The sequence below is a fragment of the Lepidochelys kempii genome, chromosome 13 (genome assembly GCF_965140285.1).
Source record: "Lepidochelys kempii isolate rLepKem1 chromosome 13, rLepKem1.hap1, whole genome shotgun sequence".
NCBI classification, from domain to species: domain Eukaryota; kingdom Metazoa; phylum Chordata; order Testudines; family Cheloniidae; genus Lepidochelys; species Lepidochelys kempii.
In genome coordinates, this window is record NC_136392.1 from 21,110,857 (window position 1) to 21,136,646 (window position 25,790).

General features: G+C 51.0%; 2 protein-coding genes across 12 annotated transcripts in view; one reads left to right on the forward strand and one right to left on the reverse strand.

Moving 5' to 3' along the window:
• Window positions 1-366: 366 nt before the first annotated feature.
• On the forward strand, window positions 367-21,189 carry EMILIN3 (elastin microfibril interfacer 3). 2 transcript variants are annotated; one of them, XM_073309723.2, is made up of 4 exons: window positions 367-1,152; window positions 5,857-5,979; window positions 14,009-14,256; window positions 16,442-21,189. In XM_073309723.2, the coding sequence occupies exons 1-4, from the start codon at window positions 944-946 to the stop codon at window positions 18,334-18,336; spliced, it is 2,475 nt and encodes an 824-aa protein (XP_073165824.1). In that variant the 5' UTR covers window positions 367-943; the 3' UTR covers window positions 18,337-21,189. The 2 variants fall into 2 exon arrangements, with proteins under 2 accessions (XP_073165824.1, XP_073165825.1); XM_073309724.2 differs by lacking the exons at window positions 367-1,152; window positions 5,857-5,979 and adding an exon at window positions 8,498-8,669.
• Window positions 21,190-22,760: 1,571 nt separating this feature from the next.
• Window positions 22,761-25,790, reverse strand: part of LPIN3 (lipin 3) — a 55,942-nt gene continuing 52,912 nt past the window's right edge. For 9 of the 10 annotated variants that reach the window (XM_073309718.1, XM_073309716.2, XM_073309715.1 and 6 more), the window contains 4 exons: window positions 25,540-25,692; window positions 24,466-24,580; window positions 24,257-24,360; window positions 22,761-23,474 (listed from right to left, as the gene is read on the reverse strand). In XM_073309718.1, coding sequence (XP_073165819.1) covers window positions 23,330-23,474; window positions 24,257-24,360; window positions 24,466-24,580; window positions 25,540-25,692 — 517 coding nt within the window. In that variant the 3' untranslated portion in view covers window positions 22,761-23,329. Of the gene's footprint in view, window positions 23,475-24,256; window positions 24,361-24,465; window positions 24,581-25,539; window positions 25,693-25,790 lie in introns of those variants that run through there. The other variant, XR_012154699.2, reaches the window with a different exon arrangement.

Below are 25,790 nucleotides of genomic sequence, written 5' to 3' on the forward strand. Positions count from 1 at the left end.
TAAATGATTATTGCTGATGAAAAACTGACATGATTTGCCATTGGAGGCCAGCACGGGAACTTAGCTCATTGCTGGCATTGCTCAGATGGTTCCTCACCTCGCCAGGAGTGAAGAGCTGAGACCCCATAAAGGGCCTTTCATTCTGGCCAATGGCTCTCCTCCCCGCCCCCCATCCACCCTCTTCTTTTTCTTCAGGTGACTCTCCAGGAGGGATGGGTCCCTGAGAGAACCATGGGCAGCTGGGATTTCCAGCTCCTGAAGGGCCTGCTCCAAAAAGGATTTGAGCTGGAGAGTGAAAGGGACACTTCTATAATGCCCCCATCCCCTAAACTTCCTCCCCATCCCCCCAACTCCCATCCCTGCTTTTGTCTCCTTCTCTCCTGTCCCTCCCTCTCTGCCCACCTACTGCATCTTTCTCTCCCCTCCCTGCTTCTCTCCCCCTTTTTTTTAACCTCTTGTGTGATGCTGCCCGGTGGGGGGGCTCGCTCCCTCTCTGGCTGGGGGGAGCATTCCAAGGGCCTGGAGGAGGGGATGGGTGGAAGATTATGCTAATCCAGGGAGATGGACCCGCCTTTCCCCCTGCCCTCGTGGAGCTGGGGCTGGTGAGGAGACAGCAGCAGGGGAACGGCAAGTAGGGTACAAAAGAGAGCCAGGGAGAGGTGGAGCGGACAGCGACGGCAGCCTCTGCCTCTCCAGCGGGCAGAGGGACAGGGGCGCTCTCCTTCACCTTTGCTACCCTCACCCTGTCTATTTATAGGATTTCCTACTCCCCCACCCCCCTGGAGAGGGTAAGAAAACCCGTCCTTGCAGCTTCCCCCTGCGCTGCCGGATCCTCTGCATTTCCCAAGCCGAGCAGCAGAGCCTCGCATCGGATCCTCAGTGGCAAGGAGGAGAAAAGGTTACAGAGCTAGCTGCCGAGCTCCCCCGCTCTCTCCCTCCTCGGATGGGCGGAAAGAACATGAGCAGGACAAGTGGAAACTCTCTCTTCTGGGTTTTCTCCTACCTCTGCCTGGGGACGTTGGTTTCCCCGACCGATGCCAAAGGGACCTATTTCCACCACCCCGCCCCTGTCTCTTACAGTAACCGCTACAATCTTTATACCTCAGGATCTAGCCCGCAGCTGAGCCCCGGGAAGCCCATGGGGAAGCACAAGTAAGTGTGGCTCCTCGCTGTCTCCTCTTCCTTTTCAGCTCTGTCTCTTTCCCCGTTGAATTGACTAGAGAACGCAGGCTGCTCGATTTCACGGCTGATCCGCTTCATGGGGGGGGGCAGTGTGGAAGCGAAGGCAATGGAAAGGAAATCGGAGCTAGATTCAGTACATTCGCTCAAAGGTGTCTGAGCTGGGCGCCTAGTTACCGAACCGGAGCGGCGGGTGGGAAGCGCATGTATTTCTGTATTGAATCTGAAATGCTCAGGCAGAAAGGCGGGGCGGGGTGGGGAGAGGGGAATGGGATTAAAAAATGTAACTCCCCTCCTCCCCTCTCCTTCATTTGCTCCAGAGCTCTCTCTCCCCGTGAAAAAAGGACCGATGTGGGGTTATGGCAGAACTCAGACGAATAAAGAAATTATTGGAAAGGAGAGGTCGATGCTGGCAGTGCCAGCCAGAGGTTCCCAAAACTCCGGTAACTTTTCCCAGCTGCCGCTGTTAAAAGCTCAGGCTGAAGCTCTAACGCTGCTAGCCACAGGTGGCTACCAGGGATAGAGCCAGCATAGTCCTCACCGTGTACCGCGCTAGCTACTGGCCAGCAATTTGTACCATCGGTGGCTGCCTGCCTTGGCTCCTAGCGGCAGTGAGGCGGGGTTTGCCACGTGCTTCTGGGGCTGAGGGGTAGAAAGGGCGGTCAGTCAGCCGGTCTCCCCAGCTTCCTTTCCTAGGGCACCCGCCTCCTGCGAGAGCCGGAACTGGAGGCTAGCGAGGGGCTCTCTGGGAGACTTGCGTGCCTTAGCGGTCATCTCCAGAGCGTCTCTTGCGCTGGCAGCGCTCCATGGACTCTTTGGCTTGCCATGTCCCCCCAGTGCTGCTCTCTCTCTCCTTCCCCCAGCCCCTCCTATTTATAATACCCTCTGTCCCATTAGCTGCTGCAGCCCATTGGCATCCACTGGTGGGAAATGTCTCCAGCCCCAAGCCAGAATGGGCCAGTGTTGTGCACTAACCCAATGCCATCCCTCCCTGGCACCCCACCCTGCACCCCGTGCCCTGTCCTTCCAGAGGGGAGGCCATACAGAGGAGGAAGATGCTTTGCTTCTGCTACTCAGGCTCTGTATAGTGGGGCTACTCGGCAGCGGAGTTGGGGAGCCAATATCAATTTCTCCCTAGATACATGCTCAGCCCCCCTCCCCATCCTCTCTCTCTTGCCGTACCAGCCTGCCCACCTATTGAGTCCTGGGAAGGGTTGAATTGCAGAGAAGGACAATTCTCTGGGGGAGTTCTCTGGCCTGTGCTATGCAGGAGGTCAGCCTAGCTGGTGACGCTGGTCCCTCTGGCTTCAGAATCCATGAAAACTCAACCTTGATCCATTCAGTGGGAGAGCTGGATTGTCTCTTCCCTTCATTTTCTAGGGAGCTCAGAGCATGGCCTGTGCTGGGCAGAATCCAAATCCCTAATCTCTTTACTTTGGCATGAGTTTCACACTCATAAAAACAAGGTGCTGATAATACTAACTGTAGCCCAGCACAGTGCAAACAGGGCTGGGGAAGCTACACACCCCTCTCTAACCAATGCACCAGTCCTGACTGGCTTCCCCCTGTTGTTCCAGACTTGGGCTTCTTCGCTCCAGGCAGACAGCCCCTGCTGTGTTAGCCCTTCTCCTCTCCTAAGTAGACCCTGCCGCTGCTGCCTGAATAATATGATGTTCTGGGATGTGTCTAGAAGGGTGCCTTAAGATTGAGGCTGAGACCCTCAAACTCAGTGCACGTGTGACTGAAAGGTGAAGGTCTCCCAGGTCCCAAGGCAGCAGCTCCTCGGGTCCACTACGGGTTTTGGTCAGGGTGCAGGTGGAGGTTGGAGAATTGTAGCCGTTTCCTCACGTGGGGCTGAGCAGCCAAACAACAAAACCATTTCACATTTGAAGAGCTGTCTTTCCCTGTCTCTAGGCAATGTGTCCCAAGCCCCATGAGCTCACTCATCCCCATCTGCTTTATCCCATGGACCCACTGTATGCAACTCAGTGTTTGGCTTTGTCCTTGCACCCTCATCTTCTCCCGCCGTGCCATCTGCTGTGTCCCTGTGCCCTTAATCCTTCTCCTCTCTACACTTCTCTGCTATCTCTGCCCCGCATTCTGAACTTCTCAGCACATCCCCATCTGCTTCTCCCCACCGCCCAGTGGTTTGCTGGAATTGCCTCAGCGTCCCTCTGTTCTAGCACTGCCCCTGTACTCTTCCCCCTGGGCCTGCCTCTGCTGCCCTCAATCCCTCTCTCCAGCACCCAGTTGGATTGTGTTGTGCTTGCTGCCCCACTGTGGCTGGCTCACCTCCCGTATCGTCTACACTTGGTTACAGTCTGCACATTAATTGAAAGGGCTCCTTTACTTGGCAGCACGTTCCCACCGTGAGAAAAAGAACGTGTCAAAGCAGACTTGCCTAACTGGACATCCAAGGCAGAAGCAACCTGGGTACTTTTTGATTCACCCAGAGGCTTGCTCAGTGCAAGCATTGTGCCTACAGGCGGAGGCCTAGGGATCCTACCTTTTTGCAGTCACCAGCCAGTCCAACTCCCATTTGTGAGAACTCCTAGCATGAGCTATTCAGGAAGCTCCCTCTTTTTCCTACTGTCAACAGCCATGCTGCACTCCATTGGAACAAGCTGCCCAGTAAGTGTTCCCATCACTAACTTGGGTATAAGGCAGGTAGTAGGTCCCCCCGCCCGCCAGCCTGTGATCCTGTATTCACTGGACATGGAACCAAGTGTAACCCACGTTAGATGTTACTAAGACCCTATCTCCACCCTAGGAACGACCATGGTGAAGGACCTGGTTGCAATACAGTTGTTCCCCAGCAAAGCAAAGAGGTGAATTAGCCTGGCAACGTAGGTGGGATGAACTATGGTTGAATCCTGTTCTCAAGCCATGCTAAAGCTTTGGACATTGACAGAGCTGTGGGGAACATGGTTCAGTCCTGCCTACACCTCCAGGCAAGGTTTCAGAGCACTGCTGGAACCAGGAGCAGGGGAACCCGAGCTCTGTGCTTATTCTGGCAAATGGCAGATGCTGGCAAAAATCTGAAGCAACCACATGAGGACCTGTGGGACTCACCTCCAACACTGTGAGAGTGGTTTAGCAGACAGAAGGAGCCATTGCTTCAGGAGCCTAGCCATTAAGTGCATGGTGAAGCCAGCAGCCAGGAAGAGTCCTGTGCTCTGGGAGCCTCTCCTGAGAGCCTGGGGAAAAGGAAAGAGCCAGGTGCATGGGGAAGCAGACAGCCTGGATCTGTCTTGCAGCCCAGGGCTCCAACCCTAGAGTGTAAACATACAAAGGAGGCAGAACTGAGCTTCTGCAAGGTTGCTGAGCTCTAAGCCAAAGAGCTGAATCCAGACTTCTCAAGCTTTGCTGGAGAAGTGCAGCTATTTAGCTGCATCCCATTGATCCTGGCAAGAGATACTTGGATGCATTCATGCCCATCTTGTGGGAAATGCTGGTACTGAGATCTCAGACCCTGTCCCAGTGCAGATACATCAGCTGTTGTACTTCCTTAAGTTTGCCTGGGACAGCACTCATGTCGCAGACAGCAGCATGTGGGTGAAGAGCTAAGAGCAATGTACTCCCTTTCTTGGTTGTTGTTCTGGGGGTTGTTATTTCAAGCAAAGGGTGGGGAAAGCCCTTGGTGTGGGGGTCCCACGAGAGAAGGGTATGTGTACAGTGTATTAGGGATAGGAGAACCAGCCCAAATTTAATCAGAACCCACCTAACCCTGGGGCTTCTCACACATTTGAAAGTGTTTGACTTACTTGCTTTGCCTGTTCTCACTCCCAAGTCACAGCCAGGAAGGGAAGCAGCAGCACCAGAATATAGGGGAAGCAACTAGCCTTGTGGTCTTGCTGACCCAGACAACTAGAAAGCCCTGGAGATCTTGCAAGCTGATCTCCTGAGAAAGCCTGAGCAAAGACATTCAGGCACAATGAAATGAGCATCCATGGCCCAATCCTGCCAGCCCTGGGCAGATGGAGCTCCCGCAAGCTCAGGTAGAGATCCGCACAGATAGCCCCCAACCATACATCTGAACCACTCCCAGGAGGGGAACAGTGCAGGCATGATCAAGAAAGCTCAGAGTTATGTACCTTACTGTCAAGCCTCAGGGCTTGCGCTGAAGGAGCTCCTCATGGCCTGGGACCCAACATGTCCACCATTACTATATAGTACAGCTCCTCATTGAAGCCCCAGTGGTTTACATGTGTCCTAGTGAACCAAGAGGCAGGCCCTCTGTCACCATGCTTGCATGGCATGATATAAACCTGAGTGGTCACAAAGATGCTTCAGGTTAACAAATGCAGAGGCCGAGCACAACACGGGATCCAGGCTGGGGCATCCAGGTGACATTCATCTATCCCTGTTCCTTCCCAGGAGACCCCCTCCACTCTGAGCTCTCTTGCTGTGACTTTTCCAGGTCAGTGGTGTTAGCTAATTCATTATTCCAAGTGAATGAACAGATGGAGGGAGCCCCCTAGCAGCCTAACCCTAGTAGAGACCTTAGTAGCAAATGCTAGCCAGGTGCAGGTAAACTCTGAACTGGAGGGTTTTTTGAGTCTCTCCCTTGGAAATGGACTTTGGTAGCAATGCCCCGTTCTCCTTCCCTTTTCAGGGATTCCTAGCTGCTGTTTCTGGGCAGTGGCTTGACTGTGTTCTGCTTTGTTTCCACTGCAGGAGCTACTGTGCGTATGTGGTGCAGAGAAATGTTACATGCACCCTGCAGGATGGGGTGGAGAGCTACGTGAAGGCAGAGTATCACAAGTGCAGCTGGGGGCCCAAGTGCCCCGGGAAAGTCCTGTGAGTACATGTTGGACATAGCCATGGGAGTGGCATGGTGAGATCCCATGGTCATTTAGACTGAACACTAGCCCTAGTGTAACACATACGCAATACAAGTGTGCTGCTTTCATGCCACTGTCCCAGGGCTGGGCCACATGCATCCTGCATGGATGAAGCTTATCTGGCTTTCTGCATACGCTAATGATGGGGAGGCAATGGGTTTGTGGGTGTAGTGGGAATTGCATCAGAAAAAGACGTTCCGTGGATGGGGTACGAGCTGGGGCTGCTCGTCCCCAGGAGCTCAAAGCATTGACCTTTCAGTTTGAGTATTAATACCCTCATTTGACAGATGGGAAACCATAGTATAGGGAGGTGAAGCAACATGCCCAGAATCACACAGTCAATCAGTGGTGAAATCATTTACACACCCCTGTATACAGTGTTCATTTCTGGCCAGCCTATCTCAAAATATACAGCAGCAACAGAAGGCAGTTCAGAGACAGGCAGAGAGAGCCAGTAGACTTCTGAATGAGGAGAGACTGGAAGGATGGGGATGGTTTAGTTTAGAGAGATAACTGAGTGGACATGTTAGAAGTACACAAAATATAGAATGATACAGAAATGATAAATCATAATAATACCCAGCTCGTATACAGCACTTTTCATCCATAGATCTCAAAACACTATACAGAGGAGATTGGTTCATTTTACAAATGGGAAAACTGAGGTACCGAGAGGAGACATGCCTTGTCTAAGGACAGCAACCAAGCCAGGAACAGAACCCAAGTCTTCCGAGTCCTAGGCCAGCATGCCAACCACCTTTTCACCTAGTCCATCCCACCTTTTCCTAGGAGCATCCTATTTACTATTTCACAGCACAGAGAACAGCTAGCAGAACAGAAAAGCAAGGCATTCAAAACCAGTCAAAGGATATACTTTTCTTTGCAATGCATTACAAATCTGTGGCACTCATTGCCACAAGGCACCACTAAAGTCAGGAACCTTGCAAGACTCAGAAAAGGATTAGACATTTTTATGGATAGTAAAGTCAATCATAGTTGCATTAGATAAGGTATACTGACCTTCATGCTTCAGGGCATAAGCCAACCACTACCTGCCTGGGGTAGGAAGAAACCTCTCCTTGGGGAGGACATGCCAAAACTCTCCACTGCAAGGTCTGGGGGTGGGGAGATTCCACCTACCTCTGAGGCAGCTGCTGTTGGTCACTGGAGGAGACAGGATACTGGACTGCTACTAGGTGGATCCATTGGGCTGACCTGGTTTGGCAGTTAGCTCCTCTGTCTCCAAAGCCCCTGAGGTAACCACTGGACACTGATGCCATTGCCTGAGGCTCTCTGGTCTCATTTCCTAGAGCTGTCTCTGAGTGACTCAAGGAACGGGGGGGGCAGCACAGACCCCATCCTTTTGACCCAGGAGCACTAGCCAGGACTCCCTCTGGAGCCCATTACTTCTGCTCCTTAAGCAGCCTGAGGGAATGCAACCGGAGAAGCTCACTGCACTATGACCTAGAAGTGAACCCGTGTCTCCTTGGCGACAGCACCCATCCTAGTGCACTAACCACTAGGTCCCTGGGCCATCTAGACTCATGGGGCAAGACAAACGTGCCCAGTGGGTTTTCCCTTTCCTTCCCCCATGGTGCTGCTCCCATGGAGGGAGCCGGTCCCTTGCCCAGGCATTAGACTGCTTTGAAGAGCAAACAGACTATTTCTGAAAGCAGACACCCTTAGTTTTTTTATTTCCTTTTTATTTTATTTTTGGGGGGGAGGGGTGCCATTTAAACCCAAATGCACCGCTCCCCCAGAGAGAGAAAGGACAGGTGCCCTGATGCCCGAGACCTACCACCACTCTGCTCCCACTGCGGAGATAAGGGGCAGGAGAGAATTGTGTGGCAGAGGGATCACTCAAGACCTCTGACCCACTTAGGGAGCAGAAGGGCAGCCTCTGATCCTGCCCAGTCCCTGCAGTCTGGAGAAAACCTGTAGTGGGTTTGCAGTTTGGAGACACCCCCCCCCCACACACACACCAGCACATCTCCCACCCTTCTTTCTGACCAAACCTGCTCTCTCTTCCCATCTCCCACCAAGAGGATGAATGGATGAGGCCCACCTGTGGTGTGATGGTCTCCAGTGAGTCATGCACTATTGCTACCCACAGGCCCTCATGCAGTAGCCCCATCCCACCAAACTGCAGCAGGAATTAAATCAAGTTTCTGTCCCATTCGTGGAGTAAGGCAGCCCAACGCAGCTGTATCCACAGTGTCAAGATTGGATGAACTCACATGCTTTATGGAGGTGGCCTAATAGGTTCCCCCTCCATGAGCACCTGCCTCAATTCATCTGGCAAGGATTCTAAACAACCTCACTGTAATGGCTGGGGGAGAGCGGGAGAGCTAGCTGCGGGGCGGGGGTCAGCAGAAAATTCCAATAAAAATTAATGTTGGTTTTGCCAACATTTTTAATGAAAATTTACAGAAACATTTCAATTTGGAACATCTGCCAGAGTGCCTCCTGCTTCCATTCTCTTCTAGGAGGTGGCTCTCTCTTCGGCCTACATCTCCCATGATACACCATGGTGAAGAGGAGGCGGAGCATCATGGGACTCCCTGGTCATAGTGCATCCTGGGAGTTGTAGTCTGGGAGGGGAACTTCCTAGAGAAGAATGGGCAACTGAACTACAACTCTCCTGAGGTACTGGAGCAGCATATTTTGGTTGTCAGGAGTTAGTTGTTGGCTTTTTATCTGGTTTTTGTTTTTTTGAGGATAAGTCCAATATTTCTGTGGAAAAGACACAATTTTGGTGAACACTTTCATTTTGTCAATAATCCAATTTGATCGAAAAAATTTGATCAGCCCAAGTCCAGGGTTCAAATGCAGGGGGGGAGAAGGTGTAGACCATGGAAAGGGAGCCTGCCGGTCTCCTGTACTAGGAAAGTATTTTTAAACTCCCTGCCATTTAGTAATGGTCCAAGGGAAAACCCTGGCTGTTCAGCAAACCTAGGGCTGGAATAAGACGATTTCCTTTCTGCTTCGCTAGTATCTGCATCCAAGAAGCTAAGGATTTGTATGGACATTAATTTGGCCTCTCACTGCCTGATACCTAAGCAGGATTGTGATCCCATCCCCCTCTCACTGATGGGCAAGCTACCCCAGAGAGGTTAAGGATCTGATTATCAGAGCCCCCACATCTCACACTGAAGCCTGGGGAAGCTATGAGTGCTCAGCACCCATGCAAATCAAGCCTGAAAAGGTCTTTCACTGAGCTCAGGACATCAGGTGCATGCTGGGTGCCAAGTTCTCTTGGAAACCTGATTGGCATCTCAGCAGCAGGGCTAAAGCAAAACCCAGGAGCCATGACTCTCAGCCTTTGATATGCTCACTGGCAGAGAGATTTTGGTAGTCACTTGAGTAGGAGGAGAATGAATGAATTCCAGCAAAGCCAGGGAAATCCCCACATTTCCCCCCTCTCTCCCAAATATCATAACCACTAGGAACCTTACAGTTGTCACTATGCTGCATTCTGTAGCTTGCGTGGGACTTCTGTGAGATTGGGGAGAGGGAAAACTCAGACCGTCCTGCTTCCAAAAGGCCCATACTTACCACTTGAGCGAAAGGAGAATCTCTGCTAGCTGATAGTAGTATAGGGCCTATGAAACACCATTTTGAGTCCATCCAGTGGAAAGCAGTAGTGCACACATGAAAGCCTGTTCTTTATATGCATCCATAGTTATTCAAACTCACTCTCAAGCATCTGGGGTTGGCAGGAGTTCACCCAGGGGTGCTGGAAAAATTTTTATAGTGAGAGTGCTGAGGCCCATTGACCTAAACTGTAAACCCTGTATTTAATGGAAACCACTTCAAGCCAGGGGTTGCTGCAGCAACCCCTGCACCCCTAGTTCCAGCACCCATGAGTTCACCTCACTTGGACACGGGTGTAAAAGCTCCTCCTAGCTGACACCGTGCTGCACAATGACACTCACAGCACCACTGCAGCAGTGGGGCTAGAACCGAGCTTTAAAAGCTCAGCCTGGCCTCCGCCACTTGAGCTAAGGAGGGTCTCGCTTGTCCTGGCGCAGGATCTATGACAAAGTTGCACTGCTCGAATGCTCCCCACTAGAGGGCAGCAGTGCACAGAGTGTATCTGCTAGCTAGCCAGCTGGTTGGCAACCAGCCCCACTGAACATTGCCCTGCTCCCGCTCCCTGGCCCGTTGCATCTCTTCAAACACACACACGGTGAACCCATAGCATTTGCTGAAAGAGGCCGCATTGGCCAGCTGCACTTTTTACAGCGCTTGGAATGCTGCACACAAGAGAGAGGCAGTTTTTCCAGGCCCTGTTGATCCAGCTGCAATAAATACTTCCTGTTGCTGGCATGCAGGGAGTTGGGGGGTGGGTTCTTAATTGCAGAAGGGCAGTGTGTTCCTCAGCGTGAGTGGTGCCAGAGGGCAGCGCGGCAAGGCTGGGAGCACCTCGTGCGCCAGACGCCTTGCTCGCCCCATCCCAACTTCTACTTACAACCCCCCTGCCTCTGCCAAGAGCGACAGGCTGCAGCCCAAACGTTTGCACAGAGCCAAGGTGATGGCTTGTGCCAATGTTATTATTGACAGTGGCTGAGCTCGGCGGCTTTTACTGTGCACCACGATATTTCCGGGCAGGTTTAAACACTCTATAAAAAATACCATAGGAACCTGGAGGCTTCTGGACGGAGGAACAATAAAAAGCGAGCTGGTTTTTCCAGCCCCTGCTCCCCCTTTCTGACCCACGCTTCTGTTGCCAATTGAACAAACAGCAGCTCACGGCAGGTTCCTGCGCAGCGTGGCATTCCATGCGGGCTGGCCAAAAAGAGGCTGGAGGAACCGGCCGCTGAGCAAAACCCTTCCCAGTGGCCAGGGACTCACCAGAAAACAACCAGAACAAGCCCTCCTTTCCTAAGCACATTGAAAACAGCTGAGCTAGAGCAGCCCTGTGACCGTAGCCCTATGATGCTCTCCCTTTGGAGAAGGGTGCAGGGTTCTGAGTGTGTACTTGGCCATGTACGTATAAATCAGTGCCAGTATACATCCACCTGTGTACGTACTAGGGTATGTATGCAGCTTATACACCCACATCCAAGTGAATACAGCAGGGGTGCAGGAGATGTGCACGTGCATCCAAGGCTGTGCATGTCAGTTCATGCCTTGCACCTCATGTCAGCATCCCGTGTATCAGTGCATGTCTGTGTCTGTGTGCATTAGAACAACATAAGGTGCTCCCCAATGGGCGAAGACCCTGCCTTTGTGCTTGACGTCCGGGTAGCATATTCCCCATACCATGCAGTAATGCACATGCAGAGTTCTTGCAAGGTGGATGGAAAGCTGAGAGGCCCAGCTCAATAAATGTTTGAGAGAGTTGAACATTTTCAGTGTCGCAGTTTCCACTTGAAAATGCTGTCTGCAAAATCAAAATGGTTCATAGGAATGTTGATTTCAACTAAGCTTAACAAAAAAAACCAAACTATTTCAGTCAAAATGGAGTATTTTGTTTCATCTTGCTCAGTTTTTCTTGTTTTGACTTAATTTTGTTGACATTTATATTAATATGATTATATTGCTACATATAATATAAATATATTAGGTCTCAAGGGTGGCAAAGTGTTTTGTTCTGGTGATTGCAATGTTTCCAAAGTGCAATATATCAGAATTTCCATTCCATGATAAATTTCAACTTTTTGTTCCCACTCGGACCCAAAGGAATTTCAAAATGTTAGAATTTCCTGCAGAACAGCAATTCCATTTTCAGAGCAGCTCGAACAGTGGTTCAACTCACTTTGGGAGCAAAGATTCGGGTCTGTTTTCATTTTGTCCCAATTGGTTCCCACATACTCAGTTCACACAAGGTCACTGGAACTCTAGCAGGGATGAGGCCTAGAGAGAAATGGGGAGCGGGGGGGGGGGGCGGGGTGGCAGCAGGGGTAGTTTACTCCTGTCCTAATGATAGCTGTTGAATTCCCATTAGCGACACCCCTGATAAGCTAGAGTGAGGGGAAGATGAGGTGGGATTAAGGTAGAGGGTGTTCTGTTTGAAACAGGCAGAGGAAGACACTAAACTGGGAGGAAAGGTAGATATGCTGGAGGGTAGGGATAGGATAAAGAGGGCCCTCGACAAATTAGAGGACTGGGCCAAAAAAAATCTGATGAGGCTCAACAAGGACAAGTGCAGAGTCCTGCACTTAGGATGGAAGAATCCCATGCACCGCTACAGACTAGGGACCGAATGGCTCGGCAGCAGTTCTGCAGAAAAGGACCTAGGGGTTACAGTGGACAAGAAGCTGGATATGAGTCAACAGCGTGCCCTTGTTGCCAAGAAGGCCAATGGCATTTTGGGATGTATAAGTAGGGGTATTGCCAGCAGATCGAGGGACGTGATCGTTCCCCTCTATTCAACATTGGTGAGGTCTCATCTGGAGTACTGTGTCCAGTTTTGGGCCCCACACTACAAGAAGGATGTGGAAAAACTGGAAGGAGTCCAGCAGAGGGCAACAAAAATGATTAGAGGACTGGAACACATGACTTATGAGGAGAGGCTGAGGGAACTGGGATTGTTTAGTCTGCGGAACAGAAGAATGAGGCGGGATTTGATAGCTGCTTTCAACTACCTGAAAGGGGGTTCCAAAGAGGATGGATCTAGACTGTTCTCAGTGGTAGCTGATGACAGAACAAGGAGTAATGGTCTCAAGTTGCAGTGGGGAGGTTTAGGTTGGATATTAAGAAAAACTTTTTCACTAGGAGGGTGGTGAAACACTGGAATGCGTTACCTAGGGAGGTGGTGGAATCTCCTTCCTTAGATATTTTTAAGGTCAGGCTTGAGAAAGCCCTGGCTGGGATGATTGGTCCTGCTTTGAGCAGGGGGTTGGACTAGATGACCTCCTGAGGTCCCTTCCAAACCTGATATTCTATGAAGGATAGTCCAGTTGTTAAATCCCAGCTCTGCATTCTAGGGTTAGCTCTCTGCCCCATTATTAAGGGGCCCTAGGATGTGTCTCTTAAGCCTCTCTCCCACTTTCCCCTTCTGTAAAATGTGGGCAGTAAAATCTGCCATGCAGGGATATTGTAAAGCTCACTCCATCATTCCCCATTAGTGAAGGACTTTGAGAGTCTTGGGTGGCAGGCAGTGAGTGAGGTGCAGAGGGTTATAACAACAACAACATCCACCCAACCCACAATGCTTCCCACAAGGGAAAATACAGATATTGGGCACTGCTGCCCTCTATTGCTTAATATCAGTAATTTTAGAGCAAATACGGCAAGGGGTGGTTTATTGTAATGATGTTCCATTCTAGAAACGTTCTCCAAAATACAGCAGTCTTTCGAAAGGTATTTGACCAGTCCTGAAACATTCCACAGGAGAGATCTCCCTCCCACATGCAATTCTATGGAGTTATTAACAAACAAATGTTGGAAAAGGTTTCTCTTTTAAAATTCTGTAACATGGGAGTCATTTCCACCAATGCCTCGGAGATTTGTCTTTCTCACAGAGGCAGTCATTTACGGTCTATTTGTGCAAGCTTTAGCAAAATGAGGCCCTTTGCAGTTGCCCTCCAGATACTACTGCAATACCTAGGTTTAATACAAATTATATTGCTATTGGTCTTTGATTTTCGTAAGTGAGAGTCACAGCAAAGAAAAGAAAGAAAGGTGCATAAGCAATCCTTCGCACGTTCTCCCCCTTCCATCCATAGATGTCTTGTCGACCTGATTGTAAGCTCATGGGGGCGGAGAGCTGTGTCTTGCTCTGTTTGCACAGTGCATGGTGCAAGCTCAGTCGAGGCCTGTAGGCAGTTACAGCTGGGCCTAGATCCACACACATGACAGTGTGTGGGCTGGGAAGAGAAATGCCAATAACAGTTACTATTCATCTCCAGCATGCCAAGACAGGTGGCTGATTCAGGCCCCCCTTCTGTTATAAAGTGCTAGAGCTCTAGATTTCAGCTCGTTAACACTGCTCTCCCTTCCTTCCTTCCTCCCTCCCTCCCTCCCTCATCTCCAAAAAGGTACCGCACCTTCTACAGACCCAAGTACAAGATTGGCTACAAGACAGTGACTGAGCTGGCATGGAGGTGCTGCCCAGGACTCATGGGAGAAGGGTGTCATGACAGCCCTACCGATCAACCAGGCCTTCTGCCCCAGCGCCCCAGCCCTAAGATTCCTCCTGGTCACAAGATGTTTCCAGGTCCTAGAGTTCCTCCCCATCCCCAAATCCACCCTGAGCCGTTTCCAGGTCCAAAGAAGAACCACTATGGTGAGTGATGGAGCTCTCCCCGGAGAGCGGCATTGCCTTTGATTTCACACCCACAGGTTATGGTTTCACAGAACCTAATGACACAGTCAGCCCTGTTGTTAGCACTCTCAGTAGAGACAGCCAGGACAGAGGCCTGCTCACGCGCAAGTTAATTACTGCAGTGGCTATATGTCAACATAACTCAAATCGACTTAATTTTGTAGCGTAGACTCATAAGGAAGATTCTCTCCAGCTCAGGCTTGAGCCACAGCAACAGGGCAACATGAGGAAACTTACATTACTGCAGTTGCCAGAGCCGTACTGGTCCTTAAATCAGAGAACTTCCCTCACCCAGGCTGTTAAAGCACCTTTCACCTGTGCACAGTGTTGGTTGTAGCTGGACTCCTGCAGCATTTCGTGGGGCTGGGTTTCTCACTCTCACTGAAATATGGATCATTTGGAGACAAAGTCAGAGAATTGTAGGATTCATAGATGTTTATAAGGCAAGTTGGGTTTTAGGGCCAAATTGATGGAAGGTATTTCAACAGGTTCCAGCAGCCCATTCCAGCTGAGCTAACTTCTGCAGCAGAGTGGCTACAAGGTACCCACGAAAAAGGGGCAGCAGGAACTAATAGAGGGTGTTTTGAAATATACAGTCCCGGCCCTTTAAAAAATTCCTCCCATGTCACAAAAATGGAGCATCTTTGTTATACTAGGGCTCAGCAGAAATCACCCTCCAGGCAGGAAATTCCTTGCAGGGCAGATAGGACTCCAAAGAGTTGAATCCCAGCCCTTTAGGCAGCAGAGAGGCACGTCTTACCTTTCAGAGGGCTGGGCCTGAACAGATGCTCCTCTACTTTCTTTGACACAGCCCTGCTTTTCCAAGGCTGCTCCTACCTGCAGTGCTAACAATCAGGAGATTTCCCTAGTGCTGGGGGCTTGTCTGCGTTCTAAACATGTGCTCAGGGGTCGGGGGAGGTAATCACTGACCAAGTTGCACAGCTAAGTAAGCATGGAGCAATGTACCTCCAATTTTCTGGAGACAGGGGGGAAAAGAGGCAAGAGATGGGGCAGGGATTTGGGGTTTGAACAGCCAGGCTTGCTCGCACTTTACCTTGTAGGGAACACAAAGAGAGCTGGTAAATTAGGGCCTGAGTCAAAGCCCACTGAAATTAATGGGAGATGACAGTAGACTTTGCATTAGGCTGCTGCAGAACACACCTAGCTGGAGCATCTGTACGTACAGACATCCTGTAGAGGCTGGGGGCCCCCCTAAAGTGGGTAGCACTGAAAAGGCTCCCGATACCTAGAGTAGCCACACTGTCGGTCTCTGCTTAGGGCAGCAGGAGCCCCATGGAGTGGCAGATACACAATTTTTACAGACATTGTACAGCCAGTTCGCCCTGCGGAGCAAGAGGGTGCAGAGGAAGGAGGCAGTTCTCTAGAGCTACTGGAGGCAAGTGGGATGGGACAGGACCACTGGGCTTTGCAGCCTCATCAGACTGCTCAAGCCACAGTGGCGCCCTTTCCAGCTATCCACAGCCCAACCCGTGGCCAAACGCATACAGACATCACTTCTAATGGGGACTGAACCCATCATCCCCCAAAATACAGGCTTCTACCCCATTCACTATCAGAAAAGAGCAGGGATTATACTTGCTGGATCCAGGTATTAGAGGGAGACATGAAATCAGGCCCAGAGAGCCACAGTCATTACTACACAAAGGGAGCAGAGGAATAGAGACCCTGAGCTATTCACCACCCATCCCCTTGCAGTTATGGCCTGCAGCTGTATAGACATAAGAACACAGGGGGTTTGTCTACACTGCAGTTAAAAACCCATGGCTTCCCCATGCCAGTTGACTCAGGCTCATGAGGCTCAGACTAAGGGGCTGCTTAATTGCAGTGTAGATGTTGCAGATTGGCTCGGGGACCATGTGAGGTGAGCTGCAACCCAAGCCAGAACATCTACACTGCAATTAAGCTGTCCCTTAGCCTGAGCCAGGTGGCTCAGGCTAGCCACAGGTTTTTAATTGCATTGTAGACATACCCAGGAAGGCCAGATGGGCTGCTTGCCGTGCTAACCATCTGAATACCAGAAGGCTGAATGCAAGCAACAGGACGGGCGGAAGTCAGAATTAAGGCAGAGAAAGCTGTAGTAGTCGTCGTCGTCGTCATCTTCCTCTCTGTTTCTTCTCTGATGTAGGCAGGAAGATACCTGGCATCTTTGGGGACAGGCTGGACCGGCTGGAAGAGGAGGTAAGGCGCCTCTCACAGTCCTACGACAGCCTGCACAACGTGGTGAGCGGGCTGGGGGACCACCTGCGTCTGGCCATCCAAGAGGACACCAACAAGATGATCGGGTCCCTGATGAACAGCCCAAGTGTGCCTGACTCAACGGTGGGCTTTGGGGTCATTCCTGATGGGATTGTGGATGTGGCTGACAAAGCAGACATTGCCACCTATCCACCCGTGGGTGAGATCCTAGCCAAGGTGAGCGAGGTGAGTGATGTGCTGAAGACCAAGACAGATTTGCTCAATGAGGTGCACGGCCTGGTCCTGGACCATGATGGGCAGATCAAACACCTGCTGGAATCAGCTAGGCCATCACCCCTCACCTCCATCGACATGTTGGAGGAGTACATGGACACCCGGCTGAGCAACCTGCGAGCAGAGCTGCTGGATGGCTTTGAGAAGAAGCTGGTGAAAATCCAGAGCACATGTGACTTCAGGATCAAGGAGGTGCAACAGCAGTGTGAGGAGGAGAAAGCTGCCAACTTGCGGCTACAGCAGACCTTGGATGGCAAGGAACTGGAAATCAAGAAGGAGATCTCCCAGCTGGAGACCCAGATCCAAGGGTTGACGGTGGTGGAGAGCTGCTGCGGCAACCTGAACTACCTCACCGAGCGCATGGACATCCTGGAGAAGGGCCTACACAGCATCTCTGAGTCCCAGAAGAACCTGCACTCGCATCTCAATGGTGAGTTCTCCACTGTCACCCTGGGGAGCCTTGTTGAAGGGCGCTTCGAGGACCTGGAGGTGAGGCTCAATGCTACAGAGAGAGAGACTGGCAGCTGCTGCTCCAGCTTGGAGGACAGCATGATGGGCCTTGTGGGGTCAGAGTTGGACGGTGTGAGGACCTCATTTGAGGACAAAATGAGGACCTTGGAGGACAGGTTCATGACCATTGTGGGGGAGCTGAGCAATGTCAGCACCCCAGCAGGCCTGGATGGAGCCGTGATGCCCTTGCTGGAGGGAGAGCTTGCCAACGTGAGGAAGCAGACAGACGAGAGACTGGAGGTGCTGCAGAGCCAGCTCACCACCCTGGAGAACACCTGCTTACTGGGCTGCGCCTCTGCTTCCAAAGATGTGGAGACCTTCCGGACAGAAATTGAGGACTGCCAGAGCAAGAACCAGGATCTGCTGCTCAGAATGGACAGTAACAACGACCTCCTGCGCAAGCTGAACGCCACCATCCTGGAGATCCAGAGGCGGATTGAGGAGGAGGCAGCCGGCTCCCTGCAGGGCGAGATCACCCTGCTCAAGATCAACCTGAATACTGTGAGCAAGTCACTGACAGGGCTCAAGGACTCCGTCTCCCAGTACTCCAACACCGTGCTGCACGTCAACTCTTCACTGGACGAACACGAGCGCAAGATAGAGGACGAGGTGCACTCCATTCAGGAGAAGGTCAGCGACCAAGGCTCGCAGCTCATCTTCAGCAACAAGCGCGTCCTTAACCTGAAAGGCGACCTGGAGAGACTCAAAGCCAGGATCGTGAATGACCTAAGCAACTGCAAGAATGCCGCACGTGACCTGCAGAAGGAGGCGGCCCAGTTTGACAGCCGCGTAGCCCAGGTGGAAAAGATGTGCGGTGGGCTCGGTGCCATGACGGGGAGCCTGGACGTCATCCGCGATGAGCTGGAGAAGCACACAGGCAGCCTGTGGGGCTACATGGACCATATGAACGGGACATTGGCCGCCCACTCTCAGGAAATAACTGTGCTGAAGGACAACTTGCTGGATTGCCAGGCCAAAGTGACAGAGCTGGCTGAACAGGTCACCCACTTGCAAGGTGCTTCAGAGGGGAAGCAGCACTAGCTATACTGAAACCCAACTCTCTTTACCCTTGAAGAACAGAACTAACTTATATCACAGACTCTACTGTGGCAATGGGTTTGTTTTTTTTAAAAAAATATATATATATATATAAATGGAAAGCTGCTATAATCCCTTCTCCCATTTCTTTAACTTCTTTTTCTTGCCTGAGAAAAGTGAAATCCTACAGCCCAAGTCGACCCTTTGCCATTACGGAACTGGACTGGACTTGACTTCCTTCTGGTCACTTAACAGCAGTCCTAACAATGTAGCGATATGCCTGGTCATAGCTGGGTTGTTGTTATGTAGCTATGACCCAGGAATGACAATTCAGGACCAAGCTCAAGGCAGAATCATTTTGGAGGATTGATTACTTCTGAAAGAATAAAACTCTGTATTTGTGAGGCAGGATGGACAAACTCTGTTCCTAAAGGATCACATGCATCTTACCCACTGGGGCAAAGAGATAGTCAGGGACCTGCCTTTGCAACACCCACAGGGGACATTTGGATTTTAACAGGGAAAATTCCCTCTGTACTTTGGGGAATTTTATTCCCCTTTTCAATACAATGGCTTCCATTCTATTCAGCTGAACCCAGGTTTCTGTCTCACAACTAACGCCTAAGCCAATTTAAAATTAAATGCATTCCCCACCCAGCCGTTTTGACAAGTATCATAGGGGGATATGCATTAAGACAACATATGTCTATACACAAGCCTCTTCCTTCCTGCCTACTCCAGAGTGCAATGCCTTTGTTCAGCTTCCTCCATCTTACCTGTTGTGCTATGGAGCATACAGTGTGCCCTGTTAGAGATTCAACTATTTTAAGCGTGGCATTTTGTGGGAGAGCATTTTAGGACTGTACTGGGCCTGAATTTAATAAGAACAATGGGTGCTGGGGGTCCTGTGTGTTTGCAGATCAAGGACTGCAAATTGGACACAACCCTTTGCTTGTTGCCTAAGTCACATTGGAACCTAGGTCTCCAAAGATGAAAAGCCAGGGTATTAAGCCATGATGCCCCCCCCAGCCCTGGGGAGTGAGTTAAGCAATAATGCGGCAGTAGATATGTGCAGGTGCTCTTGTCCCATAAATGGCTTTACTGCCCAAGATGTTCCAGGTCTAGATTTGGAGAAATAGGATTTGTGTATTCCCAGACTGCACAGGGCAATGGGTGTGCATGTTCACTATCCCATGGTCACGCAGACAGGAGTGGGCAACCGGAATCACATCCACTTCACATACCACAGGACCCCTGAAAGCCTTCTTGTCTATGTGACTTCCCTAGGGAGGGACTTGCTTTATCAAGAGCAGGCAGGAGGTAAGGTAAGGGGATGTCTCTCACAGTGCCTTTGAAAGCAGAACCCTTCTGGGGGTTGGGTGTATTAATCAAGGGAAGCTCAACTCAGCAGTATCATTTGGGCTTTTGGGAGATCTCCACATTTCACCCAGTTTTCCATCTGGGCTGGATGAGGCACAAAGGGGCTCAGTGAAGTGTCAGATCCCTGAGTGGTTCTGGTGAGCTAGGAATGGGGATTCACCTCACAGTGGAACCAGGAGGTGACAGGGGCCTCTGCTCCCACGTCTGGGCCATTTCACAGCTCTAATTTAATCTCACACTAGGCCTGCTTCAGTTCTTCTCTGCACCAGCTGCCACTGCAGCCCTGGGCCCTGACTTTCCTCACCATTGCTCTCTTCCACTCATTCTCATCCCGTTCTCCTCCTATTACCACATTTCTTCCCTGTAACCCATTGCACCAGAGTGTCAGGCATAGGCTGAAACTGGGCTCTGAAGCATTCGCCCCCTTTGCTCCATTTCCCCATTAAGCACATGGTAGCAGCTTGCCACATAGGATGTTTCCAGCTGTTCTCTCTCATGTGATACAGCTTTAATGCGACCCCCGGCCTGGGAGGGAAGAGCATTTCCCCTTTAGCTGTCTCAGCCCAGACAAGTAACTTACACAGTGGAAGCATGGAGCAGCACAGATAGCCCTCTACAGCAGTGGTTCTCAACGAGGGGTCTGGGGCCCCCTGGGGGGCCATGAGCAGGTTTCAGGGGGTCTGCTAAGCAGAGCCAGCGTTCGACTCGCTGGAGCCCCAGTCAGAAAGCCAAAGCCCCACCATGAGGCTGAACCCTGAACCCCCAACCTGGGGTGAAGCTGAAGCCTGAGCACCTTAGCTTTGCAGGAGACCCTGTAGTATGGGGCCCACATGACCAATTAAGAGGAAGATAAATCTCCTACTATCAAGCTCATCTATAGCCAGCGTGATAGTCTGCATTTTCAAATAGCAAGTGGCTGAGGGGAGCAGCTCCCTGGAGGTCAGAAGGAAAGTAGGATGTTAAAGCTAACACAACTGGGGAGGGGGAATAGTTTCAGATGGGACAGGGGGAGAAGTGGTGGGGAGGCATGTTGCTCTCTCAGAAATGGTGCTATATTTGAACTCTTTTCCGGCCAATCACTTGAAGAGGTCTATGCTTGGACTCTCCAGTTTAAAACTAAGTAACATGGTGTTTAAATGGGCATTTGTTGCTTTTGCAGGAGGAATCTGATTGTATCTGCATCTTTGCTCCCTAGTGGAGGTGTGGGGATTCTGGAGCAGTTGTGAAATCCTATTAAAGTCCATTTTGAATTGGTTTTTTTAAAAACTTTGTACAGTTGTTCAGATGTTAAAGCTGAAAGACTGTTTGTACTAAGAACAAAAAATAAAACTTCTTGCTGAGGTTTCTGGTATCAAATGACTCCCTTACAATTAACAGAGAAGTGCAAGCACAGGGCTTGGCTCACCGAGCAAAGCAGCCAGGATTGAGACACGAGTTATTTTCCAGAACAAGTTGTTTGAGGGGTGGAAGCTGTGTGGAGGGAGGGAGGGAGGATTTGCAGCCTTATTCAGTCCATGCTAGTAAAATTGCTGTACCAATTGTTACATGTAGAATGTGCTTTAGAAAGAGGTTTTTGCTCACAGGAGCCTGCAGTATTTATTTCATAATTAGGTGTATGCGAAAGCAGCTTTCAGCTTGGAAGTGGGGGTGGGGAGAGGGAAGCTCATAAGGGACTGACTTTTAAAGTAATTTCAGCCAGGTCTCCCTTGTGACACTAATTATGAATATTTTGTAGAGTGCTGAGCACACTGGGCCTGAGCTTTCTGGAAAGTCTGGATGCAAGGGTAGGCACTGAGCCCTGTGAAAATTCTGGCTTTAAGACCTGAGTTCTGATGCTGTGACTGCTCTCTAGGGACCACAAGGCTCACAAGAACCTGGCTTGCTTGTTTTTTAAATAGGCTTTGTCTACAGTAAGGTCTAAACGGACACGAGGGCACCTACTTTGTGCTTAGCTGCTAGCTGCACTAGGATTGAGTTCTGCAGTGGGGCAAAGGCAGGGCATTAAATACATGGTCTCACCTGGCACCTACAGTGGAAAGCTGCAAAACAGCATAAGCTTCCCGCCCTAGAGTTATAGGGATAAGAGCCAATAGGGGATTTGAAACCCATTTGGAGGTCAAGCTCCTTCCACGTAGACTAGACAAAGGCACCTAGAACAAGCCACGCTTGCTCTCTACGAGTAAGACAGGAGGCTCCCTTTGAAGAGAGCCATCCCTCAGGTGAGCCACAGTTGGAAAGAGGGTGAAGAAAGCCTGACAGTGCCCAATGCACCTTTTTGGCTGAGGTTAGAGAGCTTCCATCTTCCCACAACCTACATATGAGGTCAGGACATTTCTGAAGTAGGCTGCAGTATGGCCACAGGTCAGAACTCCTGGGTTCTACTCTCACCTCTGCCAACAACTCACGAGCTGGCCTTAAGCAAGTCACATCTTCTGCCTCAATTTCCCTCTCGGTTAAACAGGAGTCGTTCTGGGAAGGCTCCATTGTGAAAAGCACTTTGAGATCCTCCCACAGAAGCACAAGGTCATAGAGGAGGAGTGGGAGCACCAGTAAGTGGCCTCATCAAATCCAGCAGGCTGTGGATGCAAATCCCCGAAGACCCTTTCTCCCATTAGTGACATCACAAGGGCCAAGAACAACATACCTGTTGAATGAGCCCATAGCTCATTTCATTGAATAAAATCAGCAGCACTTTAAATGGAACCTCAACCCCTTTGGGAGGGACGGCCAGCATCATTCCACAGCTGTACACTGAGGACAAACTGCCACAGAGGCCAAGGGCCAGGTTTTCAAGAGATACTGAAGCACCTAAAGATGTTGATGGGGGATTTTCGAAGGTCTTACAAAGGCGACATAGCTGGGCCCTGTCAGAGAACCAGGAAGAGACCTCTTTACCAGTTTTCAGCTTCCTGGCTGAAGCCCTAGGTAAGCTCAAACTTCCTGGTGAGCTAAAAATTTTACTACCAATTCAGTGGCACCTGTGCTCAGGAGTGATACACAAAACAAGCCAGTAGCAGAAGCTATAGAATGAGACAGACACGCTGGGCTTTAAGGCACTATGTATTAATGCTATTAGTGACCAACTACTTTAATCCTGACAGTCTTCAGCCTCCTAACACAACATTATTGAGCAATTAAACTGCATCTCAGCTGATCCAAGCTCTGAACTCTCACTGGTTGTTGAGTAGATTAGGATGGGGGACCCTCCCCTCAAAAAAGCTACATGGTAGGTAGCCATTAAGACAGTCTGGGGCCATCAGTAAAATTGTAAATAGCAGCAGCCACAGAGAAGACCCACCAGTAGATCAACCCCAAGGGGATCCACCCACCATCCCTAAAACCAACAAGCCATTTCAAACCTATAAGAACCTCAAACATGTATCTGGTATATAGGAAAACACACATCCAATTTCTACTGAACAAACAAGCTTTAAGTCAAAAACTGGATTAACCCCACCACTGCCCCTTGGAGAGGGGTTCACAGTCCAGAAGGTGTCCGGGTTTATTAAATGAAACTCCCTAGCAGCAGCAGCAGAATAGGCAGGAGGCGGCAGTGGCTGCTGCATCGAGGCCTGGCAGGTTGTCCATCCTCACCAGGTCTCCGTTCTCCGGTGAGTCAGGCAAGATCTTCTATGTCAATGAGCGGCAGCGGAGCCCTCCAGTAGGAGAACTGACTGTACTCTGGCCACAGCAAGGCAACATTAACACCCTGGCCTAGCGGGGGGAAGATTAGCTCCACCAACTCAGTCAGCCGTTCGTACCTACGAGGAAAAGGATAAACATACAGGATTATGAGACCACGTTTCTCCTTCTCAGCCCTCATCCAGGCACATGAGCCACCAAAAGGTGTTCAAGGCACACACTCTACTCCACGGCCAACAGTGCATTGCGACTAGGCCCATTCAGACATGGAGTGCACTAGCTTCTCATGCCATGTATGCTGCACAGGTTCTTGCTCACTGGCAGGCAGTGTGGCCCGCCCACCCACCCCACCAACCTTGCTACCACAACAGCGCCAGTGCCGATAGGAAATCTGGTGGACTAACTCTACAGGAGGCAGCTGAAGACAGAAGGGCCTTTGCCCTAGGGAAAGCCATGTACAGGAAGGAAGGAAAGAAGCCATGTTTTTAGACACAGGCAAAGAAGAGACTGGGGTTCAACCCACTCCTAGGATGCCAACTGTGGAGCCCAACCTTCTCCGAGGCATTTCTCCCCTCCCTGGCCTCAAGCGGCTACCCCTCTAACCCTTCCCCTGTGCAAGAGGAGAGGAACACAGAGCTGGCATTAACTCCTCATTCATCAGGGACCAGGTAGGGCCCCTGCAACCTGCCACAGAATGTTATTGGTATGAGCTTCTTCATATGTGCCATGTAGGAGCCAGACTGCAGTAGCTTCCCCACAGTCCAGGCTAGGCTAGGCAGAGCTGGGGGGCAGGGGGTGGAAGAGAGGGTCAGGAGCAGCCTGGATTGCCAAGGAGGGAGGGGAAGGTGGTGGTAGGGGCAGCCCATGGTAGAGAGACAGTACAGTAGGCAAGTAGGCTTACGTGGATTTCTGGCTCTTGGTGAGCTCCCGGATCAGTTCCCCCTTTGGGTTCACCGTGAATATATGAGATGCTGACAACCCCACTTGCTTGTAAGCATCGACATCCTGCCCAAGAAAGACCAACCAGACCAGTTAGAGCCAAGGAAACACTGCCCCCACCCACCCTCAGGATTGCCCCCCCGTTCTCCCAGCACGAAGGATAGAACTCACATGGATCCTGTTCCCAAAGGCAGCATGGAAGGGCTGCCCCATGGAGCCGAACAAGTTCCGGATGTCTGTCAAGCAGGCGATTTTGAATATCTCTGGCTTCTTCTCTATCACCTCCCTGCAACATGAGGGGTGGGAGGTCAGGTCAGGAGTCACAGAGCCAGGCTGGTCCAGGACCTAGGACAGCCAGGACTTCATTGCACTCCCTTATTCCAGGATCCCCCAGGCAAAGAGTCAAGGGGCAGCAGTTGGCCTATCCTACTATCCTACCGCTCCCCCTACCTTATCTGGAAGGCTGTGACTACACAGGTGATAGAGACATGAAGGATCCCAATCCCCACTCACCATCCCCCCGCCCCCGGGGGAAACTGCCATCAGCCAACCAAAGCAAGTACAGCTGGAGAGGCAAGGTGGGCACCGCACCCTTCCTATTACAGGGGAAGGGGAAGTCCCAGAACAAGGCACAGTTCTGCTTAGCAGCACAGTGCCGAACACCACTGGGGGGCAAGACTAGAGGAGCCAGATGCTTTCTAAAGCCAGGACCATGCTGCAGACTTTAATGAGTTGCTTGGTATTAAAGCCATTACCAGCATTCTGAGAGGAGTGGCTAAGAGACCCAACCCCAGGCAACAGGCCCCTCTGATGAGGGTAAAGCCTGTTTGTGCAGGGATAGGGCTACACTTGCAGTGAAATGCACGTTTGGGCTCAGGTGCAACGGAGATGGGTGGATTACAGCATCCAAGTCCCATTACACAGGGTGGCAGGGAGAGCATGTGTGTGTAGAGGATATTAAAGCAGAGAGACAGGCTGAACACCCCCAGGGAGATGTTTCGCTGGGAGTTTCAAAGACTTTGAGACCTTCGTCATGCAGCAGAGAGGCTTGCATGGTTCCTGGCACCTGTGAGCTCTCACACTGCTCCCATCACTGAGGGGCTGCTGGTGCCCCCTCAGCTCCTGGGGGAGCCAGCCTTTCCACAGAATGAAGGCCAAGGAGGAGCCACCAAAATAAAGTCACATGGGTGCCAACCCAAGCGTAGCTGTCCCAGGGGGCAACAGAACATGGCAGGGAAGAGCTACCTGTGAAAGGCTGAGAAGAGGCTGCTTGGGGCCAGCAGGATGGGCCCCTTGGGGAGGGCACAGCCCTGGTCTTTGACCCATTTCAGGTATCCTTTGGTGATGTGTGCCATGCCAATGGCCCTGGATGAGCAGTAGAGGAACTTGTAGCCATTCCTAGAACAGAGAAGGTAGGACTAGGCAGAGGCTTGTCTCTGAGCAAACTACAGCTTCATTATGTCCCTTGCCACTGCCACAAGGAGGTGGGACCTACA